At 34.0% G+C, this 18,869-nt stretch overlaps 3 protein-coding genes across 6 annotated transcripts; all 3 read left to right on the top strand.

The window, feature by feature from the left end:
* The first annotated feature begins 719 nt into the window (after positions 1–719).
* On the top strand, positions 720–10,347 carry LOC129316197 (cell number regulator 6-like). 2 transcript variants are annotated; one of them, XM_054960497.1, is made up of 5 exons: positions 720–786; positions 1,091–1,228; positions 2,642–2,756; positions 8,136–8,401; positions 9,754–10,347. In XM_054960497.1, the coding sequence occupies exons 2-5, from the start codon at positions 1,124–1,126 to the stop codon at positions 9,985–9,987; spliced, it is 720 nt and encodes a 239-aa protein (XP_054816472.1). In that variant the 5' UTR covers positions 720–786; positions 1,091–1,123; the 3' UTR covers positions 9,988–10,347. The 2 variants fall into 2 exon arrangements, with proteins under 2 accessions (XP_054816472.1, XP_054816473.1); XM_054960498.1 differs by lacking the exon at positions 720–786 and adding an exon at positions 793–971 and having other exon boundaries at positions 1,092–1,228.
* Positions 4,213–8,129, top strand: LOC129316196 (uncharacterized). 2 transcript variants are annotated; one of them, XM_054960496.1, is made up of 2 exons: positions 4,213–6,659; positions 6,767–8,129. In XM_054960496.1, exons 1-2 carry the CDS (start codon positions 6,531–6,533, stop codon positions 7,151–7,153), a joined length of 516 nt encoding a protein of 171 aa, XP_054816471.1. In that variant the 5' UTR covers positions 4,213–6,530; the 3' UTR covers positions 7,154–8,129. Both variants share the same exon structure in this region; 1 of them encodes a protein (XP_054816471.1).
* A 967-nt stretch (positions 10,348–11,314) lies between the features above and the next one.
* On the top strand, positions 11,315–18,598 carry LOC129316367 (putative nitric oxide synthase). Of its 2 annotated transcripts, XM_054960753.1 has the most exons (13): positions 11,315–11,808; positions 12,856–13,041; positions 13,427–13,513; positions 13,596–13,675; positions 13,889–13,970; positions 14,573–14,593; positions 15,276–15,321; positions 15,909–16,027; positions 16,103–16,222; positions 16,311–16,418; positions 16,523–16,612; positions 17,205–17,314; positions 18,234–18,598. In XM_054960753.1, exons 1-13 carry the CDS (start codon positions 11,368–11,370, stop codon positions 18,469–18,471), a joined length of 1,728 nt encoding a protein of 575 aa, XP_054816728.1. In that variant the 5' UTR covers positions 11,315–11,367; the 3' UTR covers positions 18,472–18,598. The 2 variants fall into 2 exon arrangements, with proteins under 2 accessions (XP_054816728.1, XP_054816729.1); XM_054960754.1 differs by lacking the exon at positions 18,234–18,598 and having other exon boundaries at positions 17,155–17,290.
* Positions 18,599–18,869: the final 271 nt, after the last annotated feature.

Raw genomic sequence — 18,869 nt, 5'->3', positions numbered from 1 at the left:
TCTATAATAAATATAAAGTCACTATTGATAGGGATACTTTTGAAAAAAAGCAAAGCAATGATTATATCTCAAAAGATTAAAAATGTCTTACATTTTTTAACATCTAACTCCTAAAAAGATACCTTGCATTTTTGAACAGAAGGAGTATATATCAAGTTGACTAACATACCAAAAATATTACTTTCTTTGGTTTTTATCATAAATCAGTATGACTAATCTAAAAGAACTTAAAAAAATTTAGTTATACTACTAAAATTGTTTAAAGGTTTCTTTGATTTCTTTTTTCATCGCAAATTAATCTCATAAATTTCAAAAAAACATTATTTATCATCTTATTAAAAATTGAGAATAGGATATATTTAAAATAAAATAATTAATAATACACACTCCTTCTGTTAAAAAATATAAGGTATTTTTGTGTTTCGAGATGCATTCATTGCTTTTTTTTTTTTTCCTTAAAAGTGTCTCTATTGATAAATAATTTTATATTTATTGTAGGGTGTTTAATAGATGTAAATATAAAAATATAAAGTTAGTTTAAAAATAAGTAATTATTTTATTAAAAGATAAAATTTAATTAAAAATATCTTATATTTTTTTAAGGATGGTGTATAAGGAAATAAAACAATTAATAATATATAAATTCTTATAAAATGACTTATACTTAGGACGATCAAATTCTTCTAGAAAGCCACTTGATCGCTTATGAAGACCCAGAGCGCTCGTTAGGCCGGACGCAATTAAAAATTGTTCAATACGAAAAAATTGTTCGTAATATCATCCAATGTATGTTTAGTCGGTTCGAGTGTTTGACCCGCAGTAGCAGCTAGTCATTTTCCTTCCTTATTTTTCTTTCGCTATTCCGTTTTTGTTCCTTTTATTCGAAGAATCCGCTGAACTTCACCCCCCCAGTCTTCTATCGTTTCCATAAATCTAGACTGATTAGCGGCAGACACATACGAAGATAATTAGTAATTCTCGTGATCTTGTAGTGTTTAAGATTTGGCTTCTTCTGTATTTTTCTTTGCCGTTTCTTAGCATCAAACAGACGCGTATTGTGTGGTTCTTAGTTGGTTTTTTTTTTTTGCAGTTTTTTTTTATTGTGGTGTTTTTGTGAGATCGGATGGACGAAAGGAAGCAATCGCGTTACGTGAAGCTCTCTAAAGATCAGGCGCCTCTTCAGGATATCCAGCCCGGCGAACTTAATCAGCCAATTGAGGTTCCTCAGGTTTGACTTATTTTGACTTGGTTTGAACTCAATTGCTGTGGAAATCTGCCCTAGATCCGTTTTGTTTTTGGTACCTTATGATGGTGCTATAGGTTTTGATTTGGGTATTAATATTGAAGAATTCGATTTCACGCCTTTCTGCGAATTGAATCAGTTGTCATTTAAATGAATTTTAGGATTATATCTGATGCCCATTTGTGTGTATTTTTTATGAGAACTCGTTGAAGAGTTTCTGGGTGCATTCTGAGGCTAATTTTTTAAGGAAGAAAAGCATCACAGAGTGATTGTACGGTGTAGTTAACAATTCTAGAGTTGTGGGTGGTATGGAAACAGCAATGTGGGTAATGAATTTAAGCTACCGTGTATGGAATATTTTGCATTCCTCTCATATGCAGAAGCCACTTGATCCTGCGGCCCGGATCAAGCAATGACTAACCAATCCCCACTACCTTCTGATGAAGTTTATTTTGTTAATAATATCAAGATTTAAGGGTAGCATTTACCGCATTGGACACTGCTTGTTCTAAGGCTATATTAAGGTGGAGAAATGAAGTTACAAGAAAGTTGACAATGCTTCTGCGTTATTGTAATTGACTTGGCCATATTTGTATGTGTTTAGAACCGCAAGTTTTCGGATATCGTTGTTTTTTAACTTTATAATGGGAAACCTTGCATATTATAGAATTGTCAAGACAACCCTGGAAATCTTTTTACACACCGTTAAAACTATTAGCTCTAATAGTTGGAAATGGTAATGCCTTTCTTGTCTAAGAAGGACGCTTCTTCAAACCATTGCTGCTGTAAAAGACAAATGAAGAAAAGTCAGACTGAAAAAGAAAGCTTGGATATGATAATGTGTCTTTACTATGTAATTCTGTTTTTGTGTATAACATTCTTAGGTTTATGGTATCATGACTCTTCCATCAGTGATCTCCAACCTGAATTTATCTCATTGGCACTAGGAGAAAGGCAGAAATCAACGCATTAAGTTAATTTCTATGAGATTGTTTGAAAGTTTGGTGTTGCAAAGATCTGGGAATGTAGAGTGATACAAATTTTGCTCTTATTTTCTGCCTTCAGTTGGTATTGATTAATGATTGGGATATAACCTTTTCCACTGGTTTAGTCCCTCGGCCTAGGGGTTTGAAACAGATGGCTATTATCTTGAAACATGATGCATTGATGGTGGTTACAGCGTACAAGATACAATTAACAATAGGAAAATAACAATGATTGTTCATATTATACGTGCTCACACAAATAAGATATTTTATACTCGTTCAAAATAAAGTTCAAGGGATAGTTTCATATGTGAGACAATGTAATATTAAACCTTCAGATAAATGGTGCATGTTCTTAATGTGAGCTGGGTAACAAATATATGATAATTTTTTCTTTCTCCCAACTTTTCAGTTGGCTGTTCGCAAATGCAGTGAATGTGGACAGGAGCTACCTGAAAGCTACTCACCTCCTGCAGATGAACCTTGGACAACTGGGATCTTTGGATGTGCTGAAGATAGGGGAAGTTGTAAGTTACTTAATTGTTGATCAATCTCTCATGACATCAATCGGTAGTTGAGACTAATGGTCATTGTCTCAATTATATAACATTTAAGACTGGTTAGGCCTTTAGGGCGAGCCCTTTCAACACTAAAAAATAAATAGGGCTGGGCTAGTAAAATGATATGTCGTTTGAACGTACCTTTTTGGGTCTCATGGCTTACTAGGGTTGTGTTAGGCTAGGTCCATAGGTCCAAACTTTTTCCTTTTTTTTTTTTTTCAAATTACAAGAAAGGTGCTCTAACGGGACAACAAGAGCATAAAGTTGGAGTAGCAGAGATGAGAATGTTACGATGGATGTGCGGACATACACGTAAAGATAAAATTCGAAATGAGCACGTACGCGAAAAAGTGAGGGTGGCACCTATTGAGTAAAAAATGGTAGAAAATCGGTTGAGAGGGTTTGGGCATGTACAAAGAAGACCAAGGGAGGCACCGGTGAGAAGAGTGGAACATATAACTTTGTGTCCGATTAAGAGAGGTAGAGGAAGGCCTAAGAGAACACTTTTGGAAGTTATTGAACGCGATCTGTTAATTAATAATATTCTTAAAAGCTTGATAAATGATAGAGCACAATGGCGTCTTGCAATCCATGTAGCCGACCCCACCTAGTGGGATAAAGGCTAGTTGTTGTTTGTTTTGTTTGTTTGTTTACAAGAAAGGTGTTGAACAGTGTTGTAAAAGGTGCTCGCCTTAGCGCCTAAGGCGCCTGGGCGAGGCGCTGAACTTGGCCATCGCCTCTCAAGTGAAGAGAGGCGATGGGTTTCATTAGGCGCTCGCCTTTGAGCGCCTTGTGTGCCTCGCATATCCTAAAGGTGCGCGACTGATAGTGCTTGGAAGCAGTGAAGATGAGAAGATTAGAAGAGAAGACAAAGACGGAAGATTTCAGAAGAGAAGACGATAAAGGAAGATGAAGGAGTGAAGAATGTTGACTGGGTGTGAAAGAACCGAAAAGAAGAGTAGAAGTTGGTTCTTGTTCGGCTGTCGGTGTCGACTGGGTATGCAAGAATTAGAGACGAGAACTCGTTTGCACTCCACCGACTGGGTACGACCGTATCGTGCGAGTATGCTAGCTGGCCATAAGTTCAGCATCGTGGACTGAATATCATCCATTAAAATATGATTTTTTTTTGACCAAAATCCATTAAAATATGATAAAAAAATATAGTAAATAATTATAAAAAATTTAACAAATCCTATCCTATCTTGTGAGAGAAACGTATAACATATAATAAATTCGGGAAGATTTGAATTTTAAATAAAAGATAATGAAAAATATTATATATAGAAAAAGATTTTAATTAATTATAAGAAATTATCTTGGATTTAAATTTTAAATATGATTGAGACAATTATAAAAGATTTAACAAATCCTATCCTATCTTGTGGGAGAAACGTATAACATATAATAAATTAGGGAAGATTTGAATTTTAAATAAAAGATAATGAAAAATATTATATATAGAAAAATATTTTAATTAATTATAAGAAATTATCTTTGATTTAAATTTTAAATATGATTGAGAAAATTTTGCTATCTGAAGGAAAATTTTTAGGAAAGTTTAAGACTTTAAAATCCCTCCCAATGTATAGTTTTTAAGATATAAAAAGAAAACCTATTACTGTTATTTGGTATTGGCATCAGTGTGTCTCGAGGCTTAGAGCAAGTGAGCAATATCTCCAAGGATCACGTCTTGCACGTCTTGCACATCTTGCACTCTAACAATCAGGTTCTAAGTTTCAAACATCATATTATTTTCTGTTTTTCTTATTTGATTTGTTTGATTTTAGGCCTTTAGCACTACAACACACAGAACAATTATTCAAAAAACAAACCTTTAATTTTTCATTCTCTTTTTTGGTTTTTCCTGGTATTTTCCCCAGTTTTTAGTGCTTCCATGGCTGAAAGTAGTGGTCAAGGTCAAAACAAGCAACAAGAACAGAATAAGAGAAAAGACCCTGGATGGAAATATAATTTCTTGAGTGACCCAAATGACACCAATACTGTAACTTGTTCCTTTTGTAACAAATCTACAAAAGGAGGGATTCATAGAGCTAAGTTGCATCAAGTTGGAGGTAATAGGAATGCTGCTAAATGTTTGAAGTGTCCTGATAATGTGAGGAAGGAGTTGCAAGATTACATGGACAAAAAAAAGGTAGAAAAAGAGACATATGATAATCCAATTATAAATGTTGTGGATATAAGTATGCATGGTGAAGAGGAGGAGGAGGAGGAGGAGTTGTATGGAAAGAAAGGAAAAAATGTTATGCTTACATCAAAGAAGCCTAGACAAAAAGGTCCCATGGATTCTTTTATGAGGAAACCAGAGCAAGTTATTCAATTACGAAAATAAGGAAAGTTGCGAGATGGAAATATAATTGATAAATTTGATAAGGAGAGAAGAGCTATGGTTTGTCAATACATTGGTCGATTTTTCTACCAAGCTGGCATTCCATTTAATGTTGCTAACATGGATTCCTTTAAAATTATGATTGAAGCTATTGGACAATATAGTCCAAATCTAAAACCCCCAAGTTACTATGAGTTGAGGGTGCCCATTTTGAAGAAAGAAGTTGAACTTACAAATGATATGGTGAAAAATCATAGAGATATGTGGAAAAGAAAAGGCTGTTCCATTATCCTTGATGGGTGGACTAGCCGAACAAATAGAAGCTTGATAAATTTTTTAGTGAATTGCCCAGCTGGCACAATGTTTATAAAATCTGTTGATGCATCCTTATATGTTAAAACAGTAAAAAGATTGTTCAATTTGATTGATGATTTTGTTGACCATGTTGGGGAAGAGAATATTGTTCAAATAGTGACGGATAATGGGTCTAACTTTAAAGCTGCTGGTAAATTATTAGAAATGAAAAGGTTGAATCTTTTTTGGACACCATGTGCAGCACATTGTGTAGATCTTATATTAGAAGACATTGGAAAAATTTTTAGGGTATCAAAGACTTTGGCAAGAGCAATCAATTTGATAGGGTATATATATAACCACGTAGGACTTCTAAATATGATGAGAGAGTTCACTAAGCAAAAGGAGTTGGTGAGGCTTGGCAAAACTAGATTCTGCACTTCATATCTTACTCTTAAAAGCATTCATCAACAGAAAACTGCATTGAGGACTATGTTTACTTCAGAGAAGTGGGAATCAAGTAAGTGGTCAAGAGAACTTAAAGGAAAGCGTGTGGTTGAAAGTGTGCTTATGCCTTCTTTTTGGAATACCGTTTCTTATATATTAAAAGTTATGGGACCTCTTGTTCGAGTGCTAAGACTTGTAGATAATGAAAAAAAACCAGCCATGGGTTATATATATGAAGCAATGGATAGAGCCAAGGAGGCAATTCAAAAGGCATTTGATAATAATGAAGATAAGTATAGAGAGATTTTTCATATTATTGATGAAAGGTGGAATTGCCAATTTCATCAACCTCTACATGCTGCAGCTCATCTCCTAAATCCAGAATATTATTATGACAATCCAGAAATAGAGTTTGATGAAGAAATCACTAGGGGCCTAATATCTTGCATAGGGAGACTTGTGAAAGACCCAACCGCCCAAGAGAAGATCATGAATGAATTGACAATATATAAAAGAGCAGAGGGACTTTTTGGGGTTGATTTGGCCATTAGAACAAGGAAAACAAGAGCTCTAGGTAGATTATAATCACACATTAGTTATTTAATAGTCCTAGTTTTACTAATTTAGTTAAATAATTATGTATTATTTTTATGACTGTAGCGGAATGGTGGGCTTCTTATGGAAGCTCTAGCCCTAATTTACAACATTTGGCAATCAGAATACTAAGCCTTACTTGTAGTGCATCAGGCTGTGAACGTAATTGGAGTGTGTTTGAGCAGGTTAAATTTAAATATTTCAATTTTTTAAAATAGGTCAATGCTATGTTTTATCATATCTTCACTTCATATTAAGATAATTAATTATTATATATGATTTTTCCACTTAGATTCATACAAAAAAGTGGAACAAGCTTGCTCAAGATAGACTCAATGATTTGGTCTTTGTGAAATACAATCAAGCACTGAAAAATAGATATGATAGGCAAGATGTAGATCCCATTTCCTTGGCGGATATTGATGAAAGTAATGAATGGCTACTTGGTAGTATGATGGGTGTCGATGAGGACGCAGCAGATGAGCGTGTTTTTGGTGATGATGAGAATGAAGAGTTAACATGGGGGCTGTTGCATCAGCAGCAGGTGTTGGAGAACCAATTAAACAAACAAGAAGCCAAAGCCAAGCTAAAGGAAAAAAAGCTAGCTCATCTAGAGCTAAAGGAAAACAACCGATTACCAACATTGAGGAACTTGCAAATTTTGATTCAGATGAGTTAGAGGAAGACGATGAATGATATAAATCCAACAATGAAGAAGGAGAAAGTCCTGAGCTTGCCGCATCTGAATCTGATTCAGATTTCTAGTTTGATTTTTTTATAGGCCTCAATATTGTTTTTTCATATTTTAAAGACATTTTATGCACTTGATTGATTATTGGAATAGTTTATATTATTTTGTTGTAGTTTTGTAGAAGTTTTTGATTGAAGTAGATTTATATTTATCACTTTATCTATGGTTTGTTGTCTATAATCTATGTATTATGCATTTTATCTGTAGTGGCGCCTTGCTTCACTCAGGCGTGTGCCTTTGTAGCGCTTTGCGCCTAAGGCGTTTTACCAGCTTTGCGCCTTGAGTGCTTCTTTCGCCTTTAACAACACTGGTGTTGAAGTTGGAGAACAAAATTTGGGCAAGAATTGAATTTTTTGTTGTGAAAAACTCAGCCTCATATGTGTCTACGTGTGTGTGTGTGTGTGTCAAATTTCTCAAATAACAAGTTGACATAATAATATTTATCAAATGATAGGCTATTGATTCTTCTCTCATTTTGCGATGAAAGAAAATCACTACACTGGATTTGTCCACATACACCCACACTTAGGGCCAGTTAGAGTTGGGCCTATGTGGCCTGGGCTAGCTGACAGCTGTAATCAATAACTTGAAGCATGCCAGTATTATTAATATTATGGTTTGTTTTGTTAGTGAGATTAAGCATTTAGGAAGAATTGAACATGTTTTAGACTTTAGGTAGTTGCATGTTATCAACTAGATGTCTAGATCACATTGACCAGGCACTGAAATCTGTGTTGCTTAAAATAATATATGAAATATGTCTTGAGATTTGACCATTTTATTGCGATTCTCTTCAATATACTTCATTTACTAAATGTTGTTAAGATTTTTGCTTCAGTTATGCGTGGCTCTAGTACTGTGATAGAAGATGGGATTTATTGTTTCTGGACATTGTGATCCTTCATTTCAGGCTTAACAGGACTGTTTTGTCCTTGTGTATTATTTGGGCGAAATGTAGAAAGCTTGAGGGAAGACACTCCTTGGAACAAGCCATGCATTTGTCATGCTATATTTGTTGAAGGTGGCATGGCTCTAGCAGCAGCGACTGCAATTTTTCATGGTATTGAACCTGGGACAGCATTTCTGATTGGTGAGGGTTTACTTTTTACTTGGTGGATGTGTGGAATTTACACCGGTCTAGTTCGGCAATCCCTACAGAAGAAGTATCACCTAAAGGTACATGTTTAATTTCTCTTTCACATTCACTTTGTTTTGTTATCATTTAAAAAATGGGGTGCAAAATACCAAATGTCACCATCTACTAGAGGGATGCATCAGCATGTAACGTAGAAATTTTGCATACTAAAAAGCATGCCCTTCTGTCGGTGTCTGTTCTGTTCTGTTAGCCTTCCTTCTTAATTGAGGTAACTGTTGCGATGAAAAGCCGAAGTCCATAAGACTGGGAGTGGTAAATGCATATCTTAGAAAGAGAATAAACGCAAGCTTCAAAGCATTAAAAAAAAAAAAAGAGGGGGAAGAAAAACAGAATATTGATTAATGACAAGTCTGTTGGTGTGCTAAACATTAAACAAAAGAAATGCATTTGTTACATGGTTGATGATTCTACCATTAGTGTTAATCTTACATTACATGGTTGCATACTTGCTGGGGACTTGTAATGCTGCATGACAAAGTCTTGCTTCAGCCATTTTTAAATAAATCATGCAATTTTTATTTCAAAGTGATGAAATTTCTGTGAAAGTTCAAGTATGTATTCGTAGTGATGGGCAAATAACAAATTTTGATGGTAGGGGTTATCACTCCCTGTAATTTTCCTAGCACAATGATATCCCTCATAGTTGATTTTTTTTGTTTTGAAAATAAGCTTGGATATACTATTAATTTGATAATCCCTGGAAGACGTGGTTAGAGAGAATCAATTATTGGGAACAGTCAGTTAGGTAAGATAGCAATGGGAATCCTCAATCCTATCTTTTATGGTGAAGTTTTTGTCATGTGAATGGTTTCATTATTCATTTTTTATGCATAAGTCTGTAAATCCAAGATGATTTAGATAATATTCTTTTGGAATTTGTCAATTTGCCAATCTTCAAATATTCAGTGTTTCCTCTTTCTTTTAGTACAAACATACAGAGGAATCATAGGGTTGGTTTGGTATTTTTGACTGAAAAAGATTCAGTTTTGGGAGAAAGACAATAAAGTTCCAAAACATGAAATCTATGACAGTTAAGTACTCAACAAATATTTTAAAAGCAAGTTACAAATATTAATTCAAACAGTTGTAAATGGGAATTTTAACTGTAAACTCAGAGTTATATTTAAAATTTAAATGTTTTATTATTGCAACTAATTTTTCATAAAATTTTTTCTGAGACTTAACTATTATAAATTTTGAGTTTTGGGATTTTAATGTCATTCTCCCTTTTTTTTTTACTCCATGAAAAATGATATTTATCATATCATTGTAATCATTATTTAATTTAGAGGTACAAATATCATTTTTTATTTATTTTCTTATCCATTTTATTTCATCTTGTTTGCCCACATATATGCTGTCATGGTTACAGAACTCGCCATGCGACCCATGTTGTGTACACTGCTGCTTGCATTGGTGTGCCTTGTGTCAGGAGCACAGGGAGATGAGGGGACGGCTTGCCGACAGTGTTGCCATGCCGATGACGGTCGTGAATCCGCCTCCGGTTCAACAGATGAGCTCCACAGATGATGGCAAGGAAAATTCAGAATCAACTTCTGCTAACAAAAACAATGAGCATACTCATTTGGAAATGCAGCCTCTTTAGTTTAGGACATACCATTGTTTATACTCTAAAGAATAGCATGCTTGTTTGAAATTTTACACTGTAGAGAGAAACCCCCTCGCCCAGTTTTACTTGTTGCTCTGGACGTGTTGATTACTTGCACAAAAATCTTCTTCTGACAGGTAATGTTTCCTTCTTATCTGCCCGATTGAGCTGTTGATCCAGACTTTTCTATATTTATTTATTGGTGAATTTTTTTGAGTGCCATCAAGGCATTGATGTATTTTTTAGTCTGCACCATTAGGTTGAAATGGTGAGAGTTGAATGCAAAATTTAATTAAAAAAAAGCTTTGTAGGACCTATTATGTTTATTATTTATGAATGATTATATTTCATTACTAATTTTCATTCAGTACTTAAATAACATTTTTTTTATGGGTTAAAGATCATTTTTTCCTCTAACTTTTTTTTTGGAGTGCTGGCCATTTTATATTGAAGGGTGAGGCAATCTCATTCTCTCTCTTAAACAATTTTTTTCAAGACCAAAATTGCTTTTTCATTAAAGAGTTGTTATTTTCTTCTTTATTTTATTGATGTGGAATACTTGTGGAGTTTGCAAATGATGATAGTAAAGCGTTTTAACTCATTTTATCATCATTTTGTTGTTAAAATTCGGTTCGATTCTTGCTATTATTACTTTCAGTTCTTTAGGCCTTTAGATGGTCAAAACGGGTAAGAGTATTTTGTTGTTATTATTTGTATGTCTTACAACTATTTTATATTGGTGATAATGAAAAAGATAATGGGTTTATGGTGGAAATATGATTTTTCTTTTGCTAAAATTGTTAGGAGCTCTTAACAAATGTTAGGGTAAAGAACGGTTTTTAATCCTTTTTTTTTTTTTGTTTAATTTATAAGACATGGCTAGTCTCCCCCCCCCCCCCAAAGTTATAATTTATAAGTTTAAAAGTCACAATTTTTTCTTTGTAATGTCGTGAGAGATCTTTTTTTTGTGGATACATCGTGGGAGATATTTTAACAAGTGTAATGTATCCTTATTTGATCCTACCAAGATCCATAACATTTCAAACTTTTTCTATCGAAAATAACATTTAAAACTTTCATTAATACAATACTAGTAGCATTTATTGTGTGATGGTATTAAAGTTAAACATCTAATTAAAATTAAATATAACATCATTTTTTTCAGTGTTAAATGTATTTTAATAAAATATAAAGCATTTATACAATCTTTAACTTTTAATAATAAATTTTAGGAAATTTATGATTTTTTTTTTTAAAATATCTGACCGAACGCCAAGTCGTTTCCTTCACCTTTCAGTATTACAATAGTGCTCCCCCGGAGACTCACTGGAACAGAACTAGTGTGGATGAGGAATGGAAAACTAAAACCTCTCTGCTATGGCGCTTAAAACCCTCTTCACTGTCCTACCTTCTCTCTCTGTCTCTATCGCACACCACTTCTTACCCTTCAACTCTAAATTGTCCCAATTGGATGCGAAGCCTTCCCTTATGATCTGCGAATTCTCCAAGTTACAAACACAGGCTTCTCGGAAACCGCCATTATCAGATGTGCATTTCACAGAATATGAACAGGTGGAACCTGAAGGTACCGGCGCAGCCGCTCCCACACCCGGTGAGAGGCACCTTGAACAGCAGAAGTCCGTTGAGGCTCTGAAGCTAGTCCTCAAAGAGAACAAGAAGGAGAGGAAGAAGCAAAAGAAAGAGAAGCTTGTGATGAAAGCTTCTTTGGCCGTTGCTTGTTGTTATGGGTGTGGAGCTCCGTTGCAAACTTCGGAGATTGATGCCCCTGGTTATGTGGATTTGAAGACTTATGAATTGGTATTTTAATCTATTATTATAATTATTTTATTGTTTCAGCGAGTGTATTAAACGTAGCTCTCGAAATTGAATTCTGGTTAGGTTGGGTTGGGATAGTTTCAGCCTTTCGGGACATACGCCCTCCCGTTTTCGGATGTGACTTCTTTTTGGATGTAATTTCAGATTTTCACTTGGACCTAAATCACGTTCTTGAAATGCCTGCCTTTTTCAATGCGTTCTGAAGTAGATAAAGTTAATATTATATTTTGACGGGTGTTTAATTGTAGTTTTACTTTACAGCAGATTAATGAATCTTAAATTCTTCTATGGTAAAACCCAGATTTAGTCCATTTTGGAGCTGAACTTAAAAAATCAATTTGAATGTTGAAGTCTGTCTTTATTGGTTCGATGCGGTGACTGAAGTTGAACTTGTCAATTTCCCGTTTGATGGATGTTTGTGTGGCTGATTGATAGTGGTCGGGCTTGAATTCTATAGGATTTAATATATATTTGAAACGAGTAATTATTAATCGGATCATGATTGACATTTTTTAGGTTTTGGCACAAAAGCACATCGAAGTGGGAATGAGGCAGAGAAAGAAAAGAAATGCAATGAAGTATTTATTCAACAGTAGTTTCTTGAAAATAATGATATAATACTTGTTTGGTTGCTTTTGCTAAACTGGGTTTTCTTTCCCAAGCCTCGGTTTTTCTCAACGCAAGTAGAAGTTTGGTTTGGCAAAACTGGATTCTCTAAATGGGGCTTTCCCTACATCATTTTCTTTAACAGAGAGCCAAACATGCACACAGTCTTTGAAGTTGTTGCATTCACTTTTCTCATTCATTTCAGTCATAACCTTTTGGTTTGCGGTGCACTTTTGCGTGGCCACTGTATAAGTGGTAAGAGATGCAAAATGAATTGTAACTTGGAATGATTTTCATAATCCGAAGTTTTGCATTTATACTTTTGATGTACGTGCAAAAGAAAGATGTCTAGAATGAAGTTGACTTGTAGTTGTAGGGCCTGCATAAAGTTTATTACTTGCCAAGTGCTTGTTAATTATGCAGAAGAAGAAACATCACCAGCTTAAAACCATTCTATGTGGGCGATGCCGACTTTTGTCTCATGGGAAGATGGTAACTGCTGTTGGTGGACATGGAGGATACTCTGGTGGTAAACAATTTATTACAGCTGAAGAGCTTCGAGAAAAATTGTCTCATTTACGCCATGAGAAAGCTTTAATTGTGAAATTGGTAAATCTAACTTTTTCTTTTTGTGGATTAAAATAATTTTCTTTAGAGATGCTTAGTATATGTAAAATATAATAACATGGTTCTTGTATTGAGTACTATTATGTAGTTCTGCAGTCAGTTTGTCAATATAATTGTTACTTCATAATTTAATCTTTTTGCTAAGATTATAAAATTTTCAATTGATTTAGGGATTGATTCATGTTACGTAACTGATGATTAAGTTCTATGGTGTTGTTCTCGTGCTAGATAGTTTACTTGGAAAATTTTGTATCATACGACATCAATTGTTTTGCAAAATCTGAGATATTTTTTTCTATCCAATTAATGATGATGGCTGAAAGTGATGAAGCTTCATGATCTAATTTGTTGAAGTAATTACTTCTAGGTTGATATTGTTGACTTCAATGGCAGCTTTTTGTCTCGTGTACGTGATCTTGCTGGTGCCAATCCAATAATACTGGTGGTGACTAAGGTAACTATATCATGTGCATGTAGCTGATTTTGTTTATACAAACATATAGATCTTTAAATGTAACCATATATCTTTTTTGTAGATCGATCTCCTTCCAAGAGATACTGATCTTAATTGTGTTGGGGATTGGGTTGTAGAAGCTGTTACTAAAAAAAGGCTAAAGTAAGTTTCATTTGATGATTAATATTCTCCATAATAAATTATAAACTTAGAATTAATTCATTTGTGTTCCTTTTTTTGATTGTAATATCATTACATGAATTCAATTGAAAATGTTATTATGTATTATTACTTTAAATAAATCCCACTTTCATAATACGAGGAGCTAATTGGAAGACTTTAACTTCTCATGCCTCACACTGATATTCTTTGCAGTGTTCTTAGTGTTCATCTCACCAGTTCTAAATCATTAGTTGGGATAACTGGAGTGGTGTCCGAAATCCAGAAAGAAAAGAAGGTACTTTTCACCTGGTCTTTTTCAATTGTAGCTTAGTCTTTTCCAACTAATCACATTTCTTAGACAAATTGAGAGGTTCTTTCAGAAAATCTGATGAGATGCATCCATTCAATTTTATATTGAAGACGGCATGGCTTATGTGTTTTGAAAAATGTTAGGTCTTTATTCTGTAATATGAATTGCCAAATGTTATGTTATTTGTGGTAACTGTGTCACAATTTTCATTGTAATTTGAAATGCTTTTATTTATTGGTCATTTCATGTGTCATGTAAGGCATGATGCCTCCTTTTAGTTACTTTGGATAGCCTGAAGTGTAAAATTGATATGCTGGCTCTTGAAATTTTCTTGCTTGATGAAGAAACGGGGGTGTATTTTTTTTGGTTAAAATCTCATTATTGATGGATGAATGTTTTGAATTCCTTATTACCATGAATTTCCAATCCATACAGAAGTGATATATTCCAAAATCCCAACGTTCATATATGGTATTATTCTTATCCAATATCCCATCATTTATATTCTTCTTAAAGATGGGAACTGTTAACTTTGACTTTTTCTTATTTTTTCCTCTAATAAAGTTCCATTTATTTAATTTGTTCAGGGACGAGATGTGTACATTCTGGTAAGCCTCTGAATTGGAAGCTTCGCATGCTTAAGAAGATTGTGATTGAAGCATGACACGATGTTCCTATGTCTATCCTCTTGTTGAACTTTCAATGGAATTTGTTTTTCCTCTGAAAATACAAAATCATGTATATGTGATTCAAAAATAGATCTTATGACTCATCTGGTCGAACCTTTTTTCCTCCCCTATAGATTTAACTAATAATTATTTGGGGTTAGTAATATTAAAGTGTTCCTTTACTGGTTTCTGATCAATATGTATATTTGAAACTTCTTATAAAGTTAGTTTGATCACGCCTTAAGATTTTGATAACAACCTTTCCTGCACACTGATAACATTTGCATAACTGTATGAGTTCATAGTTTTTAGTTTGCATTCAGTATATTATCCGTACTATGTGCTTGCATATCTGTATAAACTTGTGCTTGTTGGATTGTGGACTCCACTGTGCAAAATATGCAGCAATTGAACCTTACCTTAAAATGCTGAATTTAAGGAGATAAGCTTAGCAGAAATATTTGAAAGCGCCACACTAGCATGATTATGTTTAACTGTGATTTATCATAAAAACATTATATTATCCTGGGATAATATTTTGAGGTCCTTTTTTGGCATATTGAACTGACTTCACTGAAGCTTTTATTTATTTATTTCTTTATCTTTTCACACTTCCTTATAGGGGTCAGCTAATGTTGGGAAATCTGCATTCATTAATGCTTTACTGAGTAAGTCAGTTATACTTCTACGCATCATAAGCACTAGCATTAAACTTATTCATTATCTAATAATTTGGTTTAGTATAGTATGATTTAAAATTTTCTCTGAACAAAATGATGTTTGATCATGCTGATTTTTTCCCAGTTGTTTTATCCTTGTAAATTTAGATGCTTGTTTTGTTGCATAAGCCCATCTTATTGAATAAGTAATTTCTCGTCATTTGCATTGTGGTCAAACATTCACATTCCTCTGGAATACTGAGCCAATCAGCCGTAGTCTTGTCCAAGTGGTTACCTATAGGTCACGAACCTTGTATATCAGATAAACATTGTATATCACGAACCTATAGGTTATAAACCTTGTATATTAGATAAACAAGTGTAGGATTGTGTTATAAGTACAGTAGGCTTTCATCAATACATCATTTTGTGCGGTTCAAGTGAGTTTTGGTTGAATTTAGTGCCGAGACATATCAATGTTATATGTACATGTATAGTTTAATAATTCTACCTCAAATTATTTTTATTTACCACATCATTTTTAGAATTTCAAATTCTCATGTATCTCCATTGTGACATGTTATTTCTGATGTCAGAAATAATGGCAATAAAAGATCCAGTTGCTGCAGCTGCTCAGAAGTACAAACCAATACAATCTGCTGTTCCTGGAACTACCTTGGGCCCAATTAAAATTAATGCCTTTCTGGGAGAGGGGGTACGCCATTCATTTTAATTTTGTATTTTGTATGTTACATGATTGTTTAATATTTTAATTTTTCAATGCATGCAGAACCTATATGACACTCCAGGAGTTCATCTCCACCATAGGCAAACTGCAGTTGTTCATTCTGAAGATCTTTCCTGTCTTGCTCCTCAAAGTCGATTGAGGGGTCTATCTTTCCCTGTATCAGTATGTTTGTGTCACAATTGTTCAAGACATAGACATTATGTCAATAGCATTTTCCATTGCCAACTTTGCTCCTCATTGTTATTGCCAGAATACTCAGGTATTTGAAGATAACGTAGCAGCAGATCATTCCAAATCGAATGGCTTAAATGGATTCTCAATATTTTGGGGAGGGCTGGTCAGAATTGATGTCTTGAAGGTTTTTTACTATGCACTTCTATTTGTTTTGGGGTGTCATAGGGAATCTTATTAATGATTTACTGGGTTTTTTCTTGTTAATTTCCTCCGTCTTGTTATTTTCAGGTTCTGCCAGAAACACGTTTGACATTTTATGGGCCCAAGGGCCTACAGATTCATATTGTACCCTCAGAGAATGCAGATGATTTTTACCAGGTATTGTCACATGTACTTGTTGAAAAGTAATTGTTGCTTAAATCTGCCCTTCTGGTCTAGTTTACCAAATATTTTTTTTGGTTATACTTTTCTTGAAATTGCAAAATGTGAGTAGTCAAGTTGAGCCTATGTTTACAGTTCTAGCAATCGATGGATAAATCAAGCTTCTTCAGTTTTCTTTTCAAATAACAATTTAGTTAGAACATAGTTCCTGAATAAAAGATGCATATGCATACTACTTGATACTTGTTATCGTAGTTACAATGTTGAAGGTTCTTTTTGGTATTAAATGTGAGGTAGCGATTGCATGTTATTAAACATTATTTTCGCCACATTGTTGCTTATGGTGGAATTTCTATCTGGTTATGTTAATGCAGAGCTGCATGAAAATCTATAGATTCACAAATATCCTCATGCTTTGCTGCATGCTATTCGGCTTTGCTGTGTTACAACTTTTTTGTGCTGCTATTACGTGCAAGATTTCTTTTCCCCTTGTGAACATGAAATTTTGGTTTTGTGCTGCTTTCACATTTTGATGATAGTTCTGAAGTTCCAACCCAAATTTTATGAGGGTTTTGCTTTACCTTCTTAGAAAGAAGTTGGAAATCTGCTGACCCCACCAACCGGGGGAGTAAAGGCCGAGAACTGGGGAGGACTTGAATCAGAACGTAATTTGCAAATAAATTTTGAAGATGTGGAAAGGTATCACCCTATCACTTACTCACCAAGTTAGGCTGTTTGGTTTGTAAAATAGAATGGGCAAGAGAGTAGAATCTTTAAAAAAAAATAAAATAAGAAAGTAATTTTGTAGATAAGAAATATGCCTTTCATGCCCTTGAATAAAAATGTGTGATAAAAAAGATATAGGGAAAATACAACAACAGGTCCCCGTATTTTGATTATGTTTGTGTTTAGTGCTTGTAGCTTAATTTTGTTGTTTCCAGTTTCTTTATTTTGATCAATTTACAACAGTCTCTATAATTTTAAAAATACACATGAAGGCCATGAGTCAGCACTGACGGAGTTGATTTTGTTGTAACCTTGCTAATCTATTTGTTTACATGTTAAAAATATACTCATGACATGGAAATAAATTGGCCAGGTATGGTTAAAAATAGAAGGTAAATGGGGAAAAAAGCTTTCTTTTATGTTTGGCTTAAACAGAATGTGAAAGACGAAGGCGAGCTTAAGTACATGTCAGCAAAAGAGTTAACACTTAAATACATGTTATCAAAATTAATTTTGTCGATGCCTGTTCATGGTCTTTATGTACATTTTTAAAATTGTAGGGAGTAACGTTACAAATGAATCAAACTAAAAGGGTGGGAACTACAAAATAAAATTATAGGAATTATAAACAAAACACATTTGAAGTACAGGGACCAATTGTATTTTTCCAAATATATAATGTCAAAGATATAATAGACTCCCCCCCCCCCGGCCCACTTTTGCGCAGTAGAAAGGCAACTTATTTCGCATGTTCTAACCAACCGGAGTATATTTGGGCAGTAGAATCTCATTTAGCTCAGCCAAAATTGCTGGTGTGTGTGTGTGTGTGTGTGTGAATAAATAGATATAAAAATGTAAAATTTCTAAAATTTCTATTATTCTTTGGGAGCAGGCCAGCTTGTGATATAGCAATATCAGGTCTGGGATGGTTTACTGTTGAACCAGTTGGTAGGTCACACAGAATCTCAGAACCAACATCTGGGGAATTGAATTTGGCAGTTCATGTACCGAAGCCTGTTGAGATTTTTGTGAGAACACCTTTACCAGTTGGCAAATTTGGATCAGAGTGGTATCAGTATCGAGAATTAACAGAAAAGGAAGAGGAAACCAGGCCAAAATGGTACTTTTGAATACGCTGTGTCTGCTGTATTTATAATGCCCGTTTTATCAATTATTATTTAATTTAATTGTAATTAATTTTTTTGTTGTATAATGGTGAGATGATCCCAAATAAAAAATTAATTTACCGTGTGATAATGGTGAGGGGTGCGCGCAGTCTTTTTACCAAGGAAATATCTTTGCAAAAGGATAAAAGGAAGAGGAGGAAAAATTATATTTTATATATGTACACAAATTTTTTTTTTTTAAAATGTAGTTTGGTTTGATTCTTATTTGTAGTTGGCCCTTGATAGTAGCATAAGTTGGTATTTTTTTTTCGGTTTTTTTTGGGGGGGGGATTTTATTTATATCCAGCTGGGAACTTGGCCATGCCTGATTTTTTTATTTTAATTTTATTCCATTTTTATTT

This window comes from Prosopis cineraria, unplaced genomic scaffold, assembly GCF_029017545.1.
Source record: "Prosopis cineraria cultivar Desert tree isolate PC_DT_omini unplaced genomic scaffold, ASM2901754v1 PC7, whole genome shotgun sequence".
NCBI classification, from domain to species: Eukaryota; Viridiplantae; Streptophyta; class Magnoliopsida; order Fabales; family Fabaceae; genus Prosopis; species Prosopis cineraria.
This window is presented reverse-complemented; position numbering and strand designations above follow the sequence as displayed.